Raw genomic sequence first — 21258 nt, forward strand, 5'->3', positions numbered from 1 at the left:
CACCACTAGCTATGGAAGAAGGTCATTTTCAACAGGATCATTAATGTTTAATATTCTGTCCCTTGCTATTTCATGGAATCATGGATAACAAATAACTAAATACTGTAGGTCAGAGTCATTATAGCATGGAATAGAAATTACTTCTTTTATAAGGAAAGCACATCACACCTGAAAGGAACACAAATTTATATTTTAAGTTATAAAACTCCATAATTATGCTACAGGGCAGTTTCTGTTATGCCAGTGCAACTTGAGTACAGGTTCAGAGTTTTCAAAAAACACTGAACTTTTGCATTCAAGCTACCAGCATATTTTCTATTCACCACCAAAATGTAGCATTTTGATATATATGTGAACAGTAAAAATTTCTCAGAAATAGAAAGAACAACCACAATATGTGGCCCTGTCTTTTAACACAAACAAACCTATATTTAAAAATGTTCATACTAATCAAATTTCAGTGTAATTGCACTCCTATTGTAATATTCCATTAAAAATGCAAATGAGATGTGAAAAGACAGGCTAAGCTCCGCTTCCCCAGAGACTCACCCTACTAAGGAAAGAAAGAGGCAGACTGGGAGTATGGATCGACCAGTCAACGCCCATGTTTAGCGGGGAAGCAATTACAGAAGCCAGACCTTCCACCTTCTGCAACCCACAACGACCCTGGATCCATACTCCCAGTGAGATAGAGAATGGGAAGGCTATCAGGGGAGGGGGTGGGATATGGAGATCGGGTTATGGGAATTGTGCGGAATTGTACCCCTCTTATTCTATGGTTTTGTTAATGTCTCCTTTCTTAAATAATAATAATAAAAGAATAGGAAAGCTATCAGGGGAGGGGATGGGATATAGAGATCTGGTGGTGGGAACTGTGTGGAGTTGAACCCCTCCTATCCTATGGTTTTGTTAATGTCTCCTTTTTAAAATAAATAAATTTGTAAAAAGAGAGAGGCTAAAAAGTTGGTTTACATATCCTTAGAGAAGTAGCCACAGAGAAAATGAAAATGTGAGAATATGGGAAAAGCAAGATGAAGTATGATTTATGTGTCATAGAGAAAACTGACTTTTCCTTTGAGATGGAAAGATGAAGTGTTCTCTGAAATTTTCCTCGCTGGAGGAGCTTAGACATACAACCAAATTCAGACAATTCTTATTCTCAGTCATTAAAGAAATCCAAAGTTCAATTCCCAAAAACTTGAACACAAATGCAGAAAACAAGTGTCTACATTGCAGAATGATTTAGGAAATTGACCACATAATAGCTGATTTCTTTTTTTTCTATCTTAACTCTTTATTATTATTATTTTTTTTAATTATTTACTGGGGAATTAATGTTTTACATTCAACAGTAAGTACAATAGTTTGTAATGCATAACATTTCCGAGTTTTCCATATAAAAATATAACCCCCACTAGGTCCTCTGTCATCCTTTTTGGACCTGTATTCTCCCGCCGCATCCACTTCAGAGTATTTTACTTTGGTGCAACACGCCAATTCCAGTTCAGGTTCTACTTGTGTTTTCTCTTCTGATCCTGTTTTTCAACTTCTGCATGAGGGTGAGATTATCCCATATTCATCCTACTGTTTCTGACTTATTTCTCTTAACATGATTTTTTCTTTTTTAAAAATTTTTTATATTTATTTATTCCCTTTAGTTGCCCTTGTTGTTTTATTGTTATAGTTACTATTGTTGAATAGGACAGAAAGAAATCGAGAAAGGAGGGGAAGACAGAGAGGGAGAGAGAAAGACAGACACGTATAGACCTGCTTCACAGCTTTTGAAGCGACTCCCCTGCAGCTGGGGAGCCTGGGGCTCTAATGGGGATACCTATGCCGGTCATTGTGCTTTGCACCACATGGGCATAACTCGCTGCTGTACAGCACAACTTCCCTTAACATGATTTTTTTCAAGCTCCATCCAAGATCAGCTGAAAACAGTGAAGTCACCATTTTTTATAGCTGAGTAGTATTACATTGTGTATATATACAACAACTTGCTCAGCCACTCATCTGTTGTTGGACACCTGGGTTGCATCAGGTTTTGGCTATTACAAATTGTGCTGCTAAGAACATATGTGTACACAGATCTTTTTGAATGGGTGTGTTGGGTTCCTTAGGATATATCCCCAGGAGAGGAATTGCAGGGTCATAGGGTAGGTCCATTTCTAGCCTTCTGAGAGTCCTCCAGACTGTTCTCCACAGAGGTTGGACCAATTGACATTCCCACCAGCAGTGTAGAAGGGTTCTTTGACCCCACACCCTCTCCAGCATTTGCTGCTGTTACCTTTTCTGATGTATGACATTCTTACAGGAGTGAAGTGGTATCTCATTGTTGTCTTTATTTGCATTTCTCTGACAATCAGAGACTTGGAGCATTTCTTCATGTGTTTCTTGGCCTTTTGTATCTCTTCTGTGGTGAATATTCTGTCCATGACCTCTCCCCATTTTTAGATGGTGTTATTTGTTTTCTTGTGGTTGAGTTTGGCAAACTCTTTATATATGTTGGTTATTAGCCTCTTGTCTGATGTATGGCATGTAAAGATCTCCCATTCTGTGAGGGGTCTCTTGGTTTGGGTAGTGGTTTCTTTTGCTGGGCAGAAGATTTTTAACTTGATGTCCCACAGGTTTATGCTTGCCATAGTCTTCTTTGTAATTGGATTTGTTTCATTGAAGATGTCTTTAAGATTGATGCAGAAAAGAGTTTTGCCAATATTTTCCTCTAAGTATCTGATAGTTTCTGGTGTAACATCTAACTCCTTGATCCACTTGGAATGCACCTTTGTATTTGGTGCAATATAGCGGTTCAGTTTCATTCTTCTGCATGTTTCAACCCATTGTTTCCAACACCATTTGTTGAAGAGACTCTGCTTTCCCCATTTAATAGTCTGAGAACCTTTGTCAAAGATTATATATCCATAGGTGTGGGGCTTACTTCTGGGCTCTCAATTCTATTCCACTGGTCAGTATGTCTATTCATTCTCCAGTACCAAGCAGTTTTGATGACAATGGCCCTATAATACAATTTGAGATCTGGGAGTGTGATGCCTCCAGTTCTGTTCTTTCTTCTCAAGATTGTTTTGGCAATTCTAGGTCTTTTATGGTTCCAGATAAACATTTGTAGCATTTGTTCTATTCTCCTAAAAATGTGGTTAGAATCTTGATGGGGATAGCATTAAATTTGTAGATGGCTCTGGGTAGTATATTCATTTTGATGATGTTAAGTCTTACAACCTATGAATATGGAATATCTTTCCACTTCTTTGTATCTTTTTGAATTTCCTTGAGTAGTGACTCATAATTTTCAGTATACAAGTTTTTCACTTCTTTGGTTAGATTTACTCCTAGATATTTTATTGTTTTTGTTGCTATAATAAAAGGAGTTGATTTCTGGATTTCAACTTTTTCTACCTTAGTGTTTGCATAGAGGAATGCCGCTGACTTTTGAATGTTAATGTTGTAGCCTGACACCTTACTGTATTGCCTTGATGATTTCCAAAAGCTTCTTGCTGGATTTCTTAGGTTTTTCTATGTAACCTATCATGTCATCTGCAAATAGGGAGAGTTTGACTTCTTCTCTTCCTACCTATATCCTTTAATTCCTTGCTCCTGCCTAATTGTTATGGCAAGAACTTCTAACACTATGTTGAATAGTAGTGGTGATAGTGGGCAGCCCTGTCTGAGGAGAAATGCTGCCAGTGTTTCACCATTAAGTTTGATGTTGGCTGTAGGTTTGCTATATATAGACTCCACTATCTTCAGGAATTTTCTATCTATTCCCATTTTTTGTAGTGTTTTGATCATACAGAGATGTTGTATTTTGTCAAAGGCTTTCCCTGCATCTATTGATATGACCATGCGGTTTTTGGTCTTGCTTTTATTGATGTGGTAGATTACGTTGATTGATTTACGTATATTAAACCAAGCTTGCATGCCTGGGATAAACCCTACTTGGTCATGATGAACAATATTTTTAATAGACTGCTGTATGTGGTTGGCTAGAATTTTGTTCAATATTTTTACATCTATGTTCATCAGAGATATTGGTCTGTAGTCCTCTTTTTTGGTTGTGTCCCTGTCTGCTTTTGGTCTCAGAGTGATGTTGGCTTCATAGAAGCTGGCAGGGAGTATTCCAGTGTCTTCAATCTTCTGGAAGACTTTTAAAATAGAGGTATTAGGTCTTCTTTGAAGGTTTTGTAAAATTCATTTGTAAAACCATCTGGTCCAGGACTTTTATTCTTAGGAAGGTTTTGATAACTGTTTCGGTTTCACTAGCTGTGATGGGCCTATTCATGTTATCTAGATCCTCTTTACTTAATTTTGGAAGTTGGTAGGTATCTAGGAAATCATCCATTTCTAGCTTTGTGGCATATGGTTTTTCATAGAAGTCTCACATGTTATGCTGAATTTCTGCAGTGTCTGTTGTGATATCTCCTCTTTCATTTATGATCTGACTTATTTGGGTCTTCTCCCTTTTTTTGTTTTGTGAGTCTGGCTAACGGTTTGTCGAGTTTGTTCACTCTTTTGAAGAACCAAGATTTACGAAATCGTTGATATTTTGTATGGTTTTCTTATTTTCAATGTTAATTGATTTCTTCCCTAACTTTAGTGATTTTTGTCCTTCTAGTGATTTAGGGGTCCTTGTTCTTCTTCTTCTCAGTCTTTAAGATATGCAATCAGGCTGTTTATTTGTGCTTTTTCTTGTTTCCTAATGTGTGCTTGTATGGTTATGAACTTCCCTCTCAGTACTGCTTTAGTTGTGTCCCAAATATTTTGGTAGCTTCTGTCTTCATTTTCATTGAACTCTCAAAACATTTTGTTTTCTGTCCCAGCCTGCGGGGTTATTGACAGAAACCTAGGGTAGGGGGCGAGAGAATGGAAGGGATAAGAGACACGAAGAACGAGAGCAAGACAGGAGGTCTGATCAAACTCTGAAAATTTTATTTTACAGCCACAATTTATGCATAAACAAGGAGGAAGTTCTGCTAAGGTAGTGGGGGAGGGAGGTCGGTGAGCAACTTTCCAAACAGCTAGATGGTAATCTCAGTTCCAATGATCAGAATGTCCTCTCACCGGCTATATGAGACTCGTAGCTAAGGCCTTGGCTCCTGGCATAGCCTCCCTTTTTACAATTTAAGTGAGGCAGGAAAATGAGGGTAAAAGCTAGGAATCTTATCAAGAGATAAGCGGGCATTAACCAGAGGGGAGAAGTATTGACCTGATTCCTCCCTCAGGGTAAATATAGAACTGATCTTCCCGCATATTATACTGCTCTTGGTGTCTTTTGGGGAGGGGAGGGAGAGCCACTATTTCTAAGGTGAGGAAAACTCATGGCAAAGAGCTCTGATGACCGACACCAACCTCCATGCAAATCAGGTTTGCTTCACGGGAGACTCAGAGGCGGACTATAGGGTCCTCTCCCTGCAGTGCTTAGCCCTGCACCCCTTACTGGTGCCCACACCATGCCAAGGCTGGCGTGCATAAATCTGAGTTTTATGCAGCTCCTAAAAGAGGTCTGTCACCCTCAGGTTCAGCCAAGCCTCTGTCAGCCAAATCAAGTCTGTGGTAATATATTTGTAAAGGTTTCGATGCCAACGAGTCAATTTGTTGTTTTATAAAGCCAATAATCTTATTAAAAATAAAAGGTCCCAAGGTAATCATTAACAAAAGACTAATCAAGGGTCCCATACGGAGCATCAAAATGTCCTAGCGCGCCACCAGCAAGTCTAAGGGAAGCAGTCAGTGGATGTGATGTCCAGGGGAAGAAACACAGCACGTCTGGTCCTCTGGTGGTCGTCAGCACCAACTGATGAAATTTTTCTTCTTCATAGAGGGTCAGTTGTGGAACAAGCAAAACTAGGAGGCAAGGACCAGGTAGAGAAGAATTGACATGAAAATATAGGGTGGTGTTGTACCAAAACACAGAGGAGGTGCATACACATTAGGTGAGGTTCCTTGAACATGAGGAATATTGGGAGAAAAGTGAGCAGTCAATAAACATGTAAGGATGAAGTCAGCAGTGATAGGTCAGCAGAAAGAGAAGACTTGGATAGGCTGGTGAGGTTAGCTGGAGTATATACTGCCATGGTGTCTTTTGTGGTAAGGACTTGCCAACAGGGACTGTGGATTTTGCAAGAGCAATAATGTCATCCACCATAATAAAAGGAAAACAAACATGGACATCCAGTGTTGAAAAAAGAAAAAGAAGAAATATGTCTCTATGGCTGGAAAAGTGGGTGGCTTTGTCAATGAGATACAATAAATGGACAATTTGAATTTTTGTAAATATTAAAAAGGCTTAGTATAGTTACTTCATTGACACTTTAGCCAACTGAATACTGGGGGGTGCATTCCCCTTCTTTTTTATTTATTTATTGAGCTTTTAATGTTCTAAAGGAAACAAAAATACATGGATTGGATGTCTATTGAAGCAAAACAGAGCATATAACTCTTAAGGTTTTTGAGCTTTTTCTTGTTTGAGCTGTAGCCCACATAAATTTAGAAAAAGTACCAATTGAGAAAAAAAAATATTTTTGTTTACTAAACATGGGCAGGTGAATTACATCAATCTGTCAGAGAGCATTGGCTTTTATCAATGGGGATTAATCTTAAAAGTCTGAATAGCAGGATCTTAATTAAACAATGCAGGAGCTAGTAAAGTGCCCTCACTATGGCAGGTCAAGCATTAAAATTTTAAGAGGCTTGTAAAAAATGAGAGAAAAAATTTTAGGATATGAGTGACTTTAGGAGCCATCACACACCCATAAATAAAAAATAAAAAATGTTTAGTTTTAAATCTTACCATATGAGCAGTCAGTTTTTCATGTGCAGATGTACCTATATTCATTTACTTGGGAAGAAAACTTGTACCAAGTTAATTGATGATCTAATGATTAGAATTGACTTGAGTTTCTTCATATGATTTTTAGAAGGCTCTTTATTAAAATATACCAATATGTTATAGAAAGTCAATACATAATATGTTGACATGATAAAATGTTTACCATTTTTTAGCATTATTTTAAACTGATTAGACAGTTTAAGCACACTACTATAACTTAGTTTACTAAGATCTTTACTCATCACAAAGCTATCATGAGTAAGCGTAGATATAAAACTCTTAATAGATTTTGCTCTTTAGAACTCTAATATAGCAACTTAAAAGGCTAAAATAAAACCTCAAGCTTAAATGTTTAAAATAATAATTTTGTTAAATCAGGATTTGCCAAAACAAATCTGTCAGACCAGAAGGACCTTAATTTATCAAGAATAAACCTCTGACAGTGTCTTAAAACAAGCCAGATAATTTTTTACTCTCTAAAAGAACTGATTAAAGTTTGACATGTAGAATCTGTACTCTCAAAAGCCAATTATTTGATAATGATTTCTTTCTAAATAGGGGAGTTATCTCAGTAACAACTTTATCAGAAGGAGTAAGTCACTGTAAAAGCACAAGTAACTAACTCATGAGGAAGATAAAAAAAAATCTCCTAACAAGTTTTAAAATAAAAGTTTTTTTTTTTTCCTCCTCCAGGGTTATTGCTGGGCTCGGTGCCTGCACCATGAATCCACCGCTCCTGGAGGCCACTTTTTCCCCCCTTTTGTTGCCCTTGTTGTAGCTTCGTTGTGGCTATTATTATTGCCCTTGTTGACGCAATTAGTTGTTGGATAGGACAGAGAGAAATGGAGAGAGGAGGGGAAGACAGAGAAGGGGAGAGAAAGATAGACACCTGCAGACCTGCTTCACCGCCTGTGAAGCGACTCCCCTGCAGGTGGGGAGCCGGGGGCTCAAACCGGGATCCTTACGCCGGTCCCTGCGCTTAGCCCACATGCGCTTAGCCCACTGCGCCACCACCCGACCCCCAAAATAAAAGTTTTAACTGGAGCATTTTTGTCTATATCAGACATAAAACTCTCTTAACGTTTTACCTAGTCTCTCTTATGTTTTAATATCTAGAGTTTTTTTTTTTTCAGGGAAACCAGGGGCATACTTCTTGAATAAAATGTAAAAAGGTTAGCTAAAACATCTATACAGCTCTACATTAGGCCGCCCCATATTTATATGATAAGTTTTATTTGGAAAAAAAAAATTTACATATCTTATTTAAATTAAACCTCACTTATCAGAGCAAAAGCCTCTGGCATGTAAATAATTAACATAACCATTGTGTTATCTTTTACTAACCCAAGCCAGTTTTGCCTGTTTAGTTGAGAAGTATTTTAAAACTTTTTTTTTTTACCTATCACAGTCAAAATCTAGACACATCTTCAGTGTGTGATACTTAATTTTAAGAGGCATTGTTTGAATTTTAAAGAACATAAATTTAAAAGTAATCTTTTTAACCTCTTGTAGCAATTCTTATAACCAGGATCTCTAAACCCAATTTAGCTTAATTACATTTTTTTTTAAACTTTAACAAACTCTAATTACTTAGAGAGTTAACACATATTAGTGGCAATGTTTCTCAAAAGATCTCTAGTGTCAGACAAATGCCAAATTTGCTGTGGACCAATATCTACAAAACAGGTCACAGGACATTTGGGGGGCCCTCCAGAATGTGTTGGAACTTTTTCAGTTAAATACATAGATAATTTGCATATCAATTTGGAGAAGAAGAATTTTTACGTTAAATGCTTAAGACTTTTATTTTAAATCTTTAGCTGTCTTAGCAAATGAATTTTTACCTTTATGTTAACACATAAGAACTGTGTTGGAAGCCTTTTTTTTTTTAGTCACTTAAACAATTTTAAGTAAAATGTTAAACTTTGTTAGGATCTTTGCTTATCACAAAGCTATCTTACTTCTTTTTTGATTGTCTCTGATTTGTCCTCGGTCTTGCTAATTCTGTCTTTAGCCTCACTGATTCTAGTCTCTCTCCCCTATACTATTTTCTGTAGTTCATCTATTTTGTGACCCTGCTCTGATACTGTTTTAGCTTTTTCAGTTAGTTGTGTTCTTAGCTCAGCTATTTCAACTTTCATCTCTCTAATAACCTTGAGATAATTAGTGTTTTCTTCCAGAGTCTCATTTGTTTTTTCTGCATTTCTGATGACAATTCTTTCAAACTCCTTACTCACTCCTGTGATTATTTTCTTAGCTAGTGTTTGGATGTTGACCTCATTATTTTGTGCTTCACCCTTTGGGGGGCTTTTAGCTGGACTCTTGTCCTGGTTCATTTCTCCAATATTTCTTCTTGTTGGTTTAACCATTTTATATAGTATGTTATGAGGTCCCTCTCTCAATCCTTTCCAAATTACTCATCACTCTTGACTGGGTTGACTTGTGTCTATGTAAGGTAATTAAAGGATTCACAGTTGTGGAAATTGACAGTTGTTTCAATAGTATTTAATCTCTGAGTTGGAGCACAGTGGCTTAAAAGCCTCTTTTGTACTTTTTCTTCCTTGTAGGACATGGGTTCCTGAGGGTTTTTAAACTATAAGTAGGCTTCTTAGCTTAATCACTGACTCTTGACTGAGAGATAAAAGAGGGTGGGTCAGAGATAATCCAGTGGTTATGCAACGAGACTCTGATAGCCCCACAGCTAGGACATCGAGGTGTAGATCTTCTCCTGAGTTTCCTGGTTAGTTCTTTGTTCCCTGGTGTCAGCACAGGGCCTCCCCGCTGCTGCTCCAGATTCTGAGGGCAGTATCAATAGAGACTCACATTTCTATTTTATGAGTCTTAGGAGAGTCCTCTCCTCCCTTCAGCCGTCTTTTTGTTGGTGAAACAGACTGGAGGTGGTGTCTCAACTGGTAAACTGCCAGACTGTTACCAGCCACTTAATCTCTCCCTTGGTTCCTCTCTGTCCACAAGCCACACATGTTTGCACTCACTGGTGATTTGGTGGGTTCCTGAAGTTGTTCTAGTCTTGTCTTGTTGTGGTCCCAGGTGGTCTCCTTTGGTATTCCTAGTTGACCCAGGAAAGGAGAGAAACACAGCTGCTGCTGCTCCATAACCCCGCTTCCAGAAGTAGCTGATTTCTGAATATAGTATCAATATATATTCACACAGCAGACTTCATATTTTTTGTAAAGGTTATTCAATCCCTTAATATAAAACTTGTCTGCCAGTCTATATCTCAAAGGAGAATACAACATGAATATCTAGCTGAATAAAGTTATCAGCCCTAAATATTCTTAGATTCTGCAACTAAGAAAGACTTTGATGCTCACAAATTCAATGCAGATGACATTGTTTTGACTCTTCTATTAGAAAAGTCAAGTTTAAAGAATATGATCTTATACAGAAAAACAGAACTGAAACTCCTCTAGGGAAGGAAGTGGTACTTAATTCATCATAAATTCCCTATAGCCTTTATATTTTATAAAATATAAATCCCATTTATCTTTATGCACTTATGTATCTTTAACACTGTATGTATGTATTTAAATATATTTTGTGTATTTATGTATATTAACACAGAGGTACTTAAAAAAATAGAGTAGGCATTTGGAAGAAAAAAAAAACTATGAGGCTTCACCTATGCTTGAGTGGACTTCACCCTAGACTTGGTTGAATACACACACTACAGTGTGAAAGGACCTGGGTTGAGCTTCATGAGTGATGAAAAAGTATTGACGATATTTCTCTTTCTCTCTCTGTCTCTCTCTGTCTCTATCTCCCCCTTCCCTCTCAATTTTTCTCTATCTCCATTCAAAAATATATAAATGAATAAAAGGTAAGTAAATATGAAAGAACTTTGACTTAATCCAATACTCTATATTGAGTGCCTACATGGATGATGGGAAGTAAGGGTGAGAGTAAGAGAGCGTTTAGAAAGGGTATTGTGTGCTCACAGGGTGTAATACAAAGTAGAAGCAGGCCTAGAGACCAGAGACTTGGAAGCTATTGGCTAGGTTAACATGCTGATTGATATCCAACTTCTCTGGAACTGTAGATGACAAAAGTCACTATAATGACTCTATTTTTTTTACTGGGGTCCAATATTTTCCATCTCATATATATAGTCTTATATATAAATATAGTTATTTTTGTGTAATTATTAAATAGTTTCCACTTCCCAGAGATTTCAACCTTGGATGTGTATCTACAAGACTAACACTAGCATTATACAAATGGAATAAAACTTCTTGCCAATGTTTAATATAGTTTGCTTTTTTCCACATTTAATATTAAATGAACACACGGGCATGTATTTTGGCAAAGTCTATATGCATTAGCACTCCAGTGTAGCTAGTTTGGATCTATATAAACAACAGTAAAATAAGCTTCTTATACTCACTGTGAGTGTTGGGCAGTCAGAAACATTCAGCTCTTGCAAATTTTTACACAGGCCTAAATCAAACAAGTTACATATCACTAAACAACATATTACAAATGTTTAAAGTTTTTCCATCCTACATTCAATCAATGTATTCATTAGAAAACAAACAAAACCCTTGGCAAGTAATTCATTCTAAGTATACAGTCTCTTTTCCCAGAAAAAAGGATTTCTTTTGGCTTTAGCATTAAAACATATGCACATGTTTATTATTTTTTGAGGACTACGAAAAGTAAGGGAAAAAAGAAAAATACTACTCTAAGTTAAAATAGTATATACTTAAAGCCATTAGCTTGGAAGCACTTGAAGAAGATCAACCAGGGTGTTTGTTTTTTGTTTGTTTGTTGCGGTGGCATGACTTTGTGTTCTTCTTTTACTTCTTCTTTTTTTTTTTTAATGCAATACCAGGGAATGAACCCAGGGCCTCTGATACGTATTATACCATTTCTGAGCAGCCCTTAGACATTTTTTCATTCTTTATATAGACATGAAGACAGAGAGGAGAGACACTACATCACTGGAGCACCATCCTTGGAGTTCCCCTAGTGCTGTCATAGTGTTCTCATATGGTGCCACTGCTCGAATCTAGGGCTTCACAAAAAGTCATGACTGTAATAGGTGAACTATTTCCCAGCCCTATTTATGTACTTATTTATTTATTTTGCTTCCTTTTTAACATCTTTAATTAAAAAATCCAAACAAGAAAAAAAGTTAAAAGAATTACACAACTAATTATATAATTAATACATTTATCACCTAGATTCTACACTTTGTATTAAAGAATATCCTATTGTATTTATATTTAGTAGATTTGCTTTCTCACATATCTTTCTTTTTTTATTAGTGATTTAATAATGATCGGCAAGTTCTCACATAACTTTCAATAATCCACTGTTCTATCCACCGTCTTATTTTTAAATAAGTTGTAGGCACTAGCACACTTCACCACCCCAACACTTCAGCATGTATTTAATAATAATTCAACATGCATATGAATTAATAAAGTATTTATTTCCTAGGCTAGATCTACATACAGTTTACAAAGGATTGCACTTTGGCAAGTGAAAGGTCAAAAGACCAACTGCCTTCTTCTAGCGTTTGCCCTTCTTCCATAGCCAGTCAACAGCGTCAGGTTGAAAGCTGTCAGGAGCTGCTTGTTGCTGGCTTTGAAAGTGACTGGGATCCATGTGGATTCAGTCGGCTAGGAAGGATCGTCAGTTTCCCCAATGAATGGGTACTCACGGGATGCACCACGAGAAGGTCGATCCAATGCATCGGATTGACCAACTGCCTGACTAGCTCTGAGTCCATAGGTAACTGCAGTTTATGATCTTACAGAGAATAAGAGACATGTATACAGGGGGCCAGGTGGTGGTGCACCTGGTTAAGTTTACACACTGCAGTGCACAAGGACCCAGGTTCAAGCCCCTGGCCCCCTCCTGCAGGGAAAAATCTTCACGAATGGTGAAGCAGGGCTGCAGGTGCTGTCTCCCTCATTATCGCCCCTCCTCTCTCAATTTCTCTCTGTCTCTATCCAATCATAAATAAAAATTTTTAAAGAGACATGTATCCAAATAAAGGACAAAGTGCTATACAGTCATGACTCTGAAACTGAAAATAAGTGAATAAAACTCCAGATTAGAGACAGAAAAAAAAAAAAGCAAGCCAGGGATACAGACCAGTGAATAAGAGGAAGGCTTAAGGCAAAAAAGGAAAGGATTTCCGGTCAGTGGGACCCCCTCACGCAGGTCAGCTCTAGACAAGGAGTGAGCCTTATACTGATACTATTACAGTGGATAGAAAGCACATCTGCCACACATGAACGCAGAGCCTTACTAATAAAAACAGAAATGCTATTGATTATAAATGCATTCTGCCAAGAATGGACTAGATCTGAAATAATAAAGGCAAATCAAAGCCCCTTTCAGAATTAAAAATATATAAACAACTCTAAAATGTGTAGATTTTTGAAGTTGTTCAGTAGTACTTACTAAGGAAAAAATAGATTACCCAAATAATAACTAAGTTTATGAAATGGTTACTTAAGAGTACTTGAAGCATTCCACAAATATTTGTTAAGAAGTTGACATAGGCCAGAAATAGTCAGGTGCTGAAAATGCAGCAGAGAACAACAACAGAATTTTATTTTATTTTATTTTATTTTATTTTAATGAGAGAAAGATGAGAAGGTTGGGTGGTAGAGAAGCCACTCAAGCGCTCATAGTACTAAGCACAAGGATCCGGGTTTGAGCCCCTGCTCTCCAGCTGCAGCGGGGGACACTTCACAAGAGGCAAAGCAAGTCTGCAGGTGTCTTTCTCTCTCCCTCTCTTTCCCTCCTACCTCTCTCAATTTCTCTCTGCCTTATCCAATAAATGGGAAAAAGTGTCCTATAGGAGCAGTGGATTGGTGGTGCCAGCACAGAATCTGTAACACTGGAGGCAAAAATAAATAAATAAATAAACTAATAAACAAACAAAAACAGAAAGACCAAAGCACTGCTCAGTTCTGTCTTATGATGGTATGAGGGATTGAACCTGAGATCTAGGAGCCTCAGGGATGAGAGTCTGTTTACAAAATCATTATGCTATCACCTCAGCCTGAAATAAATAATTTTTTCTGCATTTATGGAGTTTATGTTCTCATTGTGGGAGATTAAGCAAAAAAAAAAAGTTAAAAGGTACAGTCTCACAGATGATGGTAAATGCAATGAAAAATAAAACAAGAAAGGAGATAAAATGTTAAAAGGCAGAAGATTTAGCATCCGCAGGATCAGTGCACTTTGTTTTTAAACAGAGTAGTCAAAGAAGGTTTCACTGAGAAGGTGACATCTGAGCCCAGGAATTTCAGGATATGACATGTTAGCCTGTTTCTGGAGCCCACATTCAACATTGTGACATGGTAATGGAGATTTAATATGTAAGCTCAGAAAGGCAGCCGTGGGGGCCCGACTCTTATTTGCCTCCCAATAATATTACATGGTGCTTTCAACCCCATTTTAGATGACGCAGATGAAATTAGATAGGCAGCCTGAGGTCACACAGTGAAGCAAGTAAGAGATCCTTGGTTCAGAGCTAGCATATATTTCGCCATTAATTCAATCAAGTAAGAAGGTGTGGGATCTTCTACATTGCTCTGTGCATGCCCTTATAACTGTAATACCTTTGCTTTAAACAAAATTACATATATACATCTATATATATATTTATTGCAAGACACCCAATTCAGTGCTTATGCCACAATGCACAAAGATCCAGGTTCAAGCCCTCAAGCTTCACAAAACTTCTCTCCCTCCTCCTTCCCTCTCAATTTCTCTTCATCTCTATCGAATAAATAACTAAAAATTAATATTATATACTTTAAAAGATGTTATTATCAACAATGCAGTACTCACAGTCAATTGGAAATAACCTGGATTTTTTTTCTTTCTTTCAACCTAGGGACTACACATACCTCAGCTGAGTCTTACTGTTGCTGCGCTGCATTAGTTAAAATTACTCAAACTTGGTTTTCAAAGAAATACTTTTCACTATTCCCATCTGTCACACCAAGTAATTGGGGCCAGCTGGATGTCAGAATGCACGTGTCTACCGTCATAACCCTGCTCTTCTTTTGTAATGCAGCTGAGCTCCACAAAGCCAGTCCTGAGGGATCAGGTAGTCGAACAAATCATGGCAGGGCAGGTAGGAGTCAAAGAGGCTCCAGTCTACTCAAAAGGAACACATCAGTCCTACCCTGTAAAGTGCACACATATCTTCATGAGAAGTATTTAGACTGTCAAGAAAAAAATCTAGTTAATGTGCTGCCTGGCTGGCCTCAGGATTTGCAGCAAATGCTATTAGCAAAAAACAAGATTCGTGTCTTGAAGAACAACACGTTCTTGGCATATCAGAGGCTGAAAATCCTGGATCTGCAACGTAATGAGATTTCCAAAATTGAGAACGGGGCTTTCTTTGGCCTAAATGACCTTACCACACTACTACTGCAACACAACCAGATCAAGACTTTGAAGGAGGGTGTGTTCGCTTATACCCCTACCCTGGTCAGCCTGCGTCTCTATGACAATCCCTGGGACTGTACTTGTAAGATGAAGACATTTATTTCCATGCTACAAATTCCGAGGAACAACAATATGGGGAACTATGCCAAGTGTGAAAGCCCACAGAAACTAAAAAATCAAAGACTGCGGCAGATAAAACCTGAAGAGCTGTGCAGAGAAAAAGTAAAGGGACAGCTGGATCCCAAACTCCAATTAACAGGGAACCTTACAGTCACCCAGCCTGAAGTGAACTATACTCTTTGCAACCATTCTGTGTTTCCCACAGAAATGCTGGACTGCAAAAGAAAAGGTTTGGAATTTTCTTGCTTTCTGTTTCTCATGGGTGATTACATAGACTCTTTGAATTATATAACCCTCCCTGCACCCCACTAGGCTTTACCATTTATTTCTTGGGTCACTTCCTCCAGAAATCTTTCCTCAGTGACAACAGAATTTATTCTTAGCTTTTTTGGCGTTTAGTCTCAAGGTGATCGATAATCTAGAGTACAATAGAAGAGGGTAGGAGGTAGCCTTAGGAGGGGGCAACCATTTAGACATTTTTTTATTTTATTTATGAGAAAGATAGGAGGAGGAAGAAAGAACCAGATATCACTCTGGCACATGTGCTGCCGGGAATTGAACTTGGGACCTTATGCTTGAGAGTCCAATACTTTATCACTGCACCACCTTTTTTTTTTTTTTTACCAGAGCACTGATCAGCTCTGGTTTATGGTGGTGCAAGGGGATAAAAACTGGGGCTTTGGAGCCTCAGGCATGAGAGTCCCTTTGCATAATCATTATGCTATATCCTCACCCACCATTTAGGTATTTGTTTTCTCATCAAAAGCTTTGCATGTAAGGAGAGGAATTCCTTTAATCCTATTTTGCTGTGATTGATGGTGGTGATGTTGCTGAGCCTCCAAGACAACTTTTTCAGCTAGAGAAAGGGACAGACACCAAGGCACAAGTTTCCCTGGTGCTCTCATATGCCCACGTATACTAAGGCTCAAACTGAGATAGAGTGCATGGCAAAGCAGGTGCTCTCTCCCCCAGTGAACTCTCACACCACCCTGAGAATTCCTTTAATCTTAAATCCAGTATATTTTAATTAATGTACGTAGGCCTATGGGTATGAAAACAAGTGCAAATGCTGTCTGTGTAATTTGAATTACACCAATTAATATATGGTGTGCATCTGTGTGGAAATGATAACTTCAAGAGAAAATATGTGCAGGAAAGGAGGAGTGAGAACTCTGTATGTGGGTTGGGGACTGAGGGATAGTGACAGTGTACCTCTAATTCTTAAACCTTAGCTTCCGGGTTTTGTTTTGGTTTGGTTTTGGTGCAGTTGTATGGTATTGCATGTGCCCTACTAGGTGAGCTAACTCCTAGCCACTAACTCATAGGTTGTTCATTTTAGTTGCTCATTTAAAAATGTTCAAGGAATTCTCTCAAGATGGAAAATATCTCAAGAAGGTTTCATTTTTCTTTTTCTTTCTCTCTTTTTTTTTTTTTTTTTGCCTCCAGGGTTATTGCTGGGGCTGGGTGCCTGCATTAGGAATCCACTGCTCCTGGAGGCCATTTTTTCCCATTTTGTTGCCCTTGTTGTTGTCATTATCCTTACCATTAATGTTGTTGTTGTTGGATTGAACAGAGAGAAATTGAGAGAGGAGAGGAGACAGAGAGGAGGAGTAAAAGACAGACACCTGCAGACCTCCTTCACTGCTTGTGAAGCGACCCCCCTGCAGGTGGGGAGGTGATCCAGGATCCTTACTCCAGTCTTTGTGCTTCTCCATGTGCGCTTAACCCGCTACACTACTGCCCGACAGCCAAAGGTTTTCTTTTATGATTAATTTATTTATTGGTGAGCAAAAGAGTGAACCAGATCATCATTCTGACACATGCAATGTCATGGATTAAACCCAGGACCTCATGTTTGAAAGTCCAACACCCTAACCACTGTGCCACTCCCAGGCTGCAGACTTGAGGTTTCATTAAGTACTTGTAGACATTCTCTATCTTAATTTTCCCCTATCTACCCAAACTGAAATGAAAGCATTTAATTCAAAAACCAAAAGACTAAGGAAATCTTTCCATAATAGTATCTACTTCCTGAAAATCATTTCTGACTTCTATATTTCACATCAGCTTAGGCTAGTACTGTGCAGAATTTGCAAATAACTGTAAAATCATGAAATATCCTTGGTCTTCCTGAACCTGTTGCCTTCCAAAATTAATCCAGTTATTTTCAAACAATCAGTTGCCTCAACCATATATACTTCAAAGAATTTCAGTATAGTATCTATAGTTTGCAATCATATTAGCTAGGATTTCTCTGACACTGTTACTATGAACACTTAGTGCATCATGCTGAAGGACATGTATCACAAGGTTTTATTTTTGATGCTTAAATTAAAAACTTGAACTATGGCTAACAGGGGTGGCATAGCAGGTAGTGTACAGCACTTGAATGCACGAGATCATGGGTTTGATCCCTGGCACCACATGTATTGAGATGTCCTCTGTTTCGATTTCCAACTTGCTCATGAAATAAATCTTTCCCCAAAAAAGGCATGATTACATATTTTAAAACTTAATAACAAGCTATTAATATTAAACTAGACTTGCATTAGAAAGACTTACCTAGGGCTGGGGAAACAGTCTAATAGTTACGCAAAAGACTTTCATGCCTGAGGTTCAGAAGTCCCAGGTTCAATCTCTAGCATCAACATAAGCCTAAACTCAGTAGTGTTCTAGCCTCTCTCTCTTTCTCTCTGTATCTCTCATTGAAAGAAAATAACTAAAACGTAAAAACTAAAAGTCCACTTGATATTGCTGAGGTTCTACCCTCAGGCTGACATGAATTTGCACTACCTATACCAGGTAGTAAAGAGAAAGTAAGTGCATTAGTTATTTGAGAAAAATGCCATCAACACAAAGTTGAAGACTTCTATAATACATTAGACTGCACTGTGATTTAAGAAGAGATAATATATTATATTATCCTTCTCCATTCAAGAGCCTTTCCCTCTCCAAGTAATCAATTTCTACTTTGTCTTTTTCCAAGATATTTTTGTCTCTTTTTCTCTTGGCAGACACTGACTTCATCAACTTGTAAAAAAACCAACAACAACGACAAAAAGTATTTAATGCTTCCTTTTCTTAATTTTTTTGTTGTCTCAACACAAGCTTCCAGATATCCCCTATAAATTCATCCTCCCTGCTATAAAATTACACATACTACTTACTGGAAAATAATATAAAGTCCACGACATGTACACTATTTATAACACTCAAGTTCTTCCAAATGTTAATGACTAAAAGTTAGAATCTGTACTTTTTTTAATATAAAAAAATAAAGATTTTTTTTTTACCTCTTAGTAACTCAACGTACATGGTTTCCACTACAGTTGGTATGAATCTGAGTTAGTTGATTATTCATTGTTCATTTTTTGGTATGCTGTTGATTCCCATAAGTTTTTTTATTATCTTTATTTATTTAGAAATTGAGAGGGAAGGAAGAGATAGAGAGGTTGAGAGACAGAGAGACACCTGCAGCACTGCTTCACCACTTGTGAAATGTTCCCCCTGCAGGTGGAGACCGGGGGCTCAAATCTGGGTCCTTGCGTATTCTACCAGGTGTGCCACCACCCAGCTCCAATTCCCACAAGTTTTAAGGAAGCTATTTTATTGCTTAATTAAACTTTTGCTTCTGCCTGGCACAAGGTAATATGCTTTAGGTTAACAAAAATTGGGTTTATTGACTTCTCTTGCAAAATAATAATTTAGGTAGCATTAATAAATGATAGACCAAAGTTTAAAATAATAGCTAGAATTGCAGTTATGACAATCTGAATTTAATCCACTATAATTTCCTTATTCCATCCTATAAATAATGTCATGTTCATCTTTAGCTCTCTGCCAAAGTGTAGAAATACTTTTGATTGTGTGCCACATGTTCTAACTATGTAGAATCCAAAGAAAGCCAAGACAGCAACTGAAAGATAGAACCAGCAGTGAACTTAGTAAAGAGGAACTGTGAGCTAAATGCCAGGTATGCCTAGAGCATGTAGTTTACATGTATTAAGGCATTTACTTCTTACAAACTTAAAACAATACTATTATTGTCAGACATGTTTTTTTATAAATGAGAAAATGGGGGTGTAGGGAAGTTATAGTCAACGACTGCCACCTCTCCAGATTCAAAGGAGGTCTCGAAACTTTACATCAGGCTCAACCTGACGCTGTTGACTGGCTACGGAAGAAGGGCAAACGCTAGAAGAAGAAGATTGTTCTTCTAAGGTCACATTAGTAGTACTCAATCAGCCTCTTCCTTCCAATGCCCATCTTTTCCTTCAAAATTCTGGGTACATCTGTTAACTGAGAAGAACTGATTTAAAAAAAAACTTTCTGTGTGTCCCCACCCCAGCTTCATCCCCCAGCCTTTAAGAACAGTACAGTATACTATGTATGTGATTACACACAGATATGATTACCCTAACCCTTGTTGTGTGCTTCTCAGCAGCAGATGAATCAGATCATATGCACTGGGTACCCAACATGTGCCAGTTTGACCACAGAAACCTCAAAGATGGATATTTTTACCTTAAACATCTGACAGTGAGAAAAAGAAATAATAGCTTTATTCACTGAGAGATGGGTACTTTGCCAACATAACTTGCTCTTCCAATGGGAATATATGGAAGATGAGTTGAAAACTGTGTTTATGCCATATTGATATAAATGGACTTGCCAAAAATGCATGAAAGTGAGAGTTTTAAAACTACTTTGAAATTTCACTTCACCAGCACATTTTCATCCTTTCTGTTATCACCAGGGCTTCACCACTCCAGGTCAACTGTTTAGTTAGAAGGAGGAACAGAGACAGAGAGATAAAAGGAGAGACATCTCATAGCTAGAGTCATATGCATGTCAAAACAGACACCCTTCCAGGTGATCCATCTGCCAGTCCCAGAATACTTTTGTTTTACCATTTAAAAAAAGTCATTTTTACTTCTAAGATTAGGACTAGGGGTAATTTTTCAGGTAAATTGCTCCCAGCTGCTGTTGGTTTTACTGCTGGATTGAACAATAATTATGAAATGTTTATATGCAATAAACAGAACTATTTCTGTCTCTTTCCCTATTACTAGCAAGACTGCAGAGTAGTTTTGACACTGCTGACAACCAAGATAGCCTAATAGTTGAGCAATTACATGGAGAAAACTTTCCTATTTCCTTCTCAAACTCAACAAGGTTTGGTTGAGAGTGGGAAAAGACTTGTGAGGGTAGTAATCAAGTAAATATGGCGTTTTTTGAGGGTTGATCAAGAATTTTGAGTAGCTGCAAATAAACATGTGGTGCCTGCTCTAAAAATGAGGACATTGACCAAGCCTGACTTCTGGGGAAATTTATATTTATATAATCTTTATTAGAGATAAGCATACTATACATTAATACTTGCCATTCTCATTCAAATTTTAAGATGTTAAAAAAAACTGAAGAATTATTTTTACTCAATACAAATATGCTTTTTCCATGTTTTTCTAAGCCATATTAGTAAAGGATTTGGTTTGCATTTACTGGTATTACTTGTGGATCCTATTTTTACTCAAGGCTACTGCTGACAATGCCAAAGTTTGTTCTGCAATTCATATTCTTCCAGCATCCGCAGGTCTGCCACATTGCCTAAGCTGGATGTCAGGGTGCTCTCATAAACATCTTTTTCTAACCCTTTATTTGTGGTTAACCCATTTTGTCTTGTCCTACAGTGTTTGTTTGGAAGGTCTCTGTCATCCACTCTCATGTCCAGCTCCAGAAGATGTGGGTTCAGTAAGCCAGGCTGCCTTCTAGAACATAGGATATGCTGACTGATGACAAGAATGACTGATAGCTCTTAATGGCATTATGGAGACTTGGTGAGGATTTAGACTTTTAAT

General features: G+C 37.7%; 2 protein-coding genes across 6 annotated transcripts in view; one reads left to right on the plus strand and one right to left on the minus strand.

Annotated features, from left to right (window-relative positions):
* FBXL13 (F-box and leucine rich repeat protein 13) overlaps positions 1 to 21258 on the minus strand; it is a 329012-nt gene that overhangs the window by 126816 nt on the left and 180938 nt on the right. For 2 of the 4 annotated variants that reach the window (XM_060196358.1, XM_060196357.1), the window contains exon 10: positions 11244 to 11296. The exons of the other annotated variants lie outside the window; for them this stretch is intronic. In XM_060196358.1, the coding sequence (XP_060052341.1) occupies positions 11244 to 11296 (53 nt within the window). The remainder of the gene's footprint in view (positions 1 to 11243; positions 11297 to 21258) is intronic. 4 annotated transcript variants of the gene reach the window in all.
* LRRC17 (leucine rich repeat containing 17) overlaps positions 1 to 21258 on the plus strand; it is a 45888-nt gene that overhangs the window by 12972 nt on the left and 11658 nt on the right. For both annotated transcript variants that reach the window (XM_007530806.2, XM_060196363.1), the window contains exon 2: positions 14721 to 15629. In XM_007530806.2, coding sequence (XP_007530868.1) covers positions 14858 to 15629 — 772 coding nt within the window. In that variant the 5' untranslated portion in view covers positions 14721 to 14857. The remainder of the gene's footprint in view (positions 1 to 14720; positions 15630 to 21258) is intronic.

This window comes from Erinaceus europaeus, chromosome 8 (genome assembly GCF_950295315.1).
Source record: "Erinaceus europaeus chromosome 8, mEriEur2.1, whole genome shotgun sequence".
NCBI lineage: Eukaryota > Metazoa > Chordata > Mammalia > Eulipotyphla > Erinaceidae > Erinaceus > Erinaceus europaeus.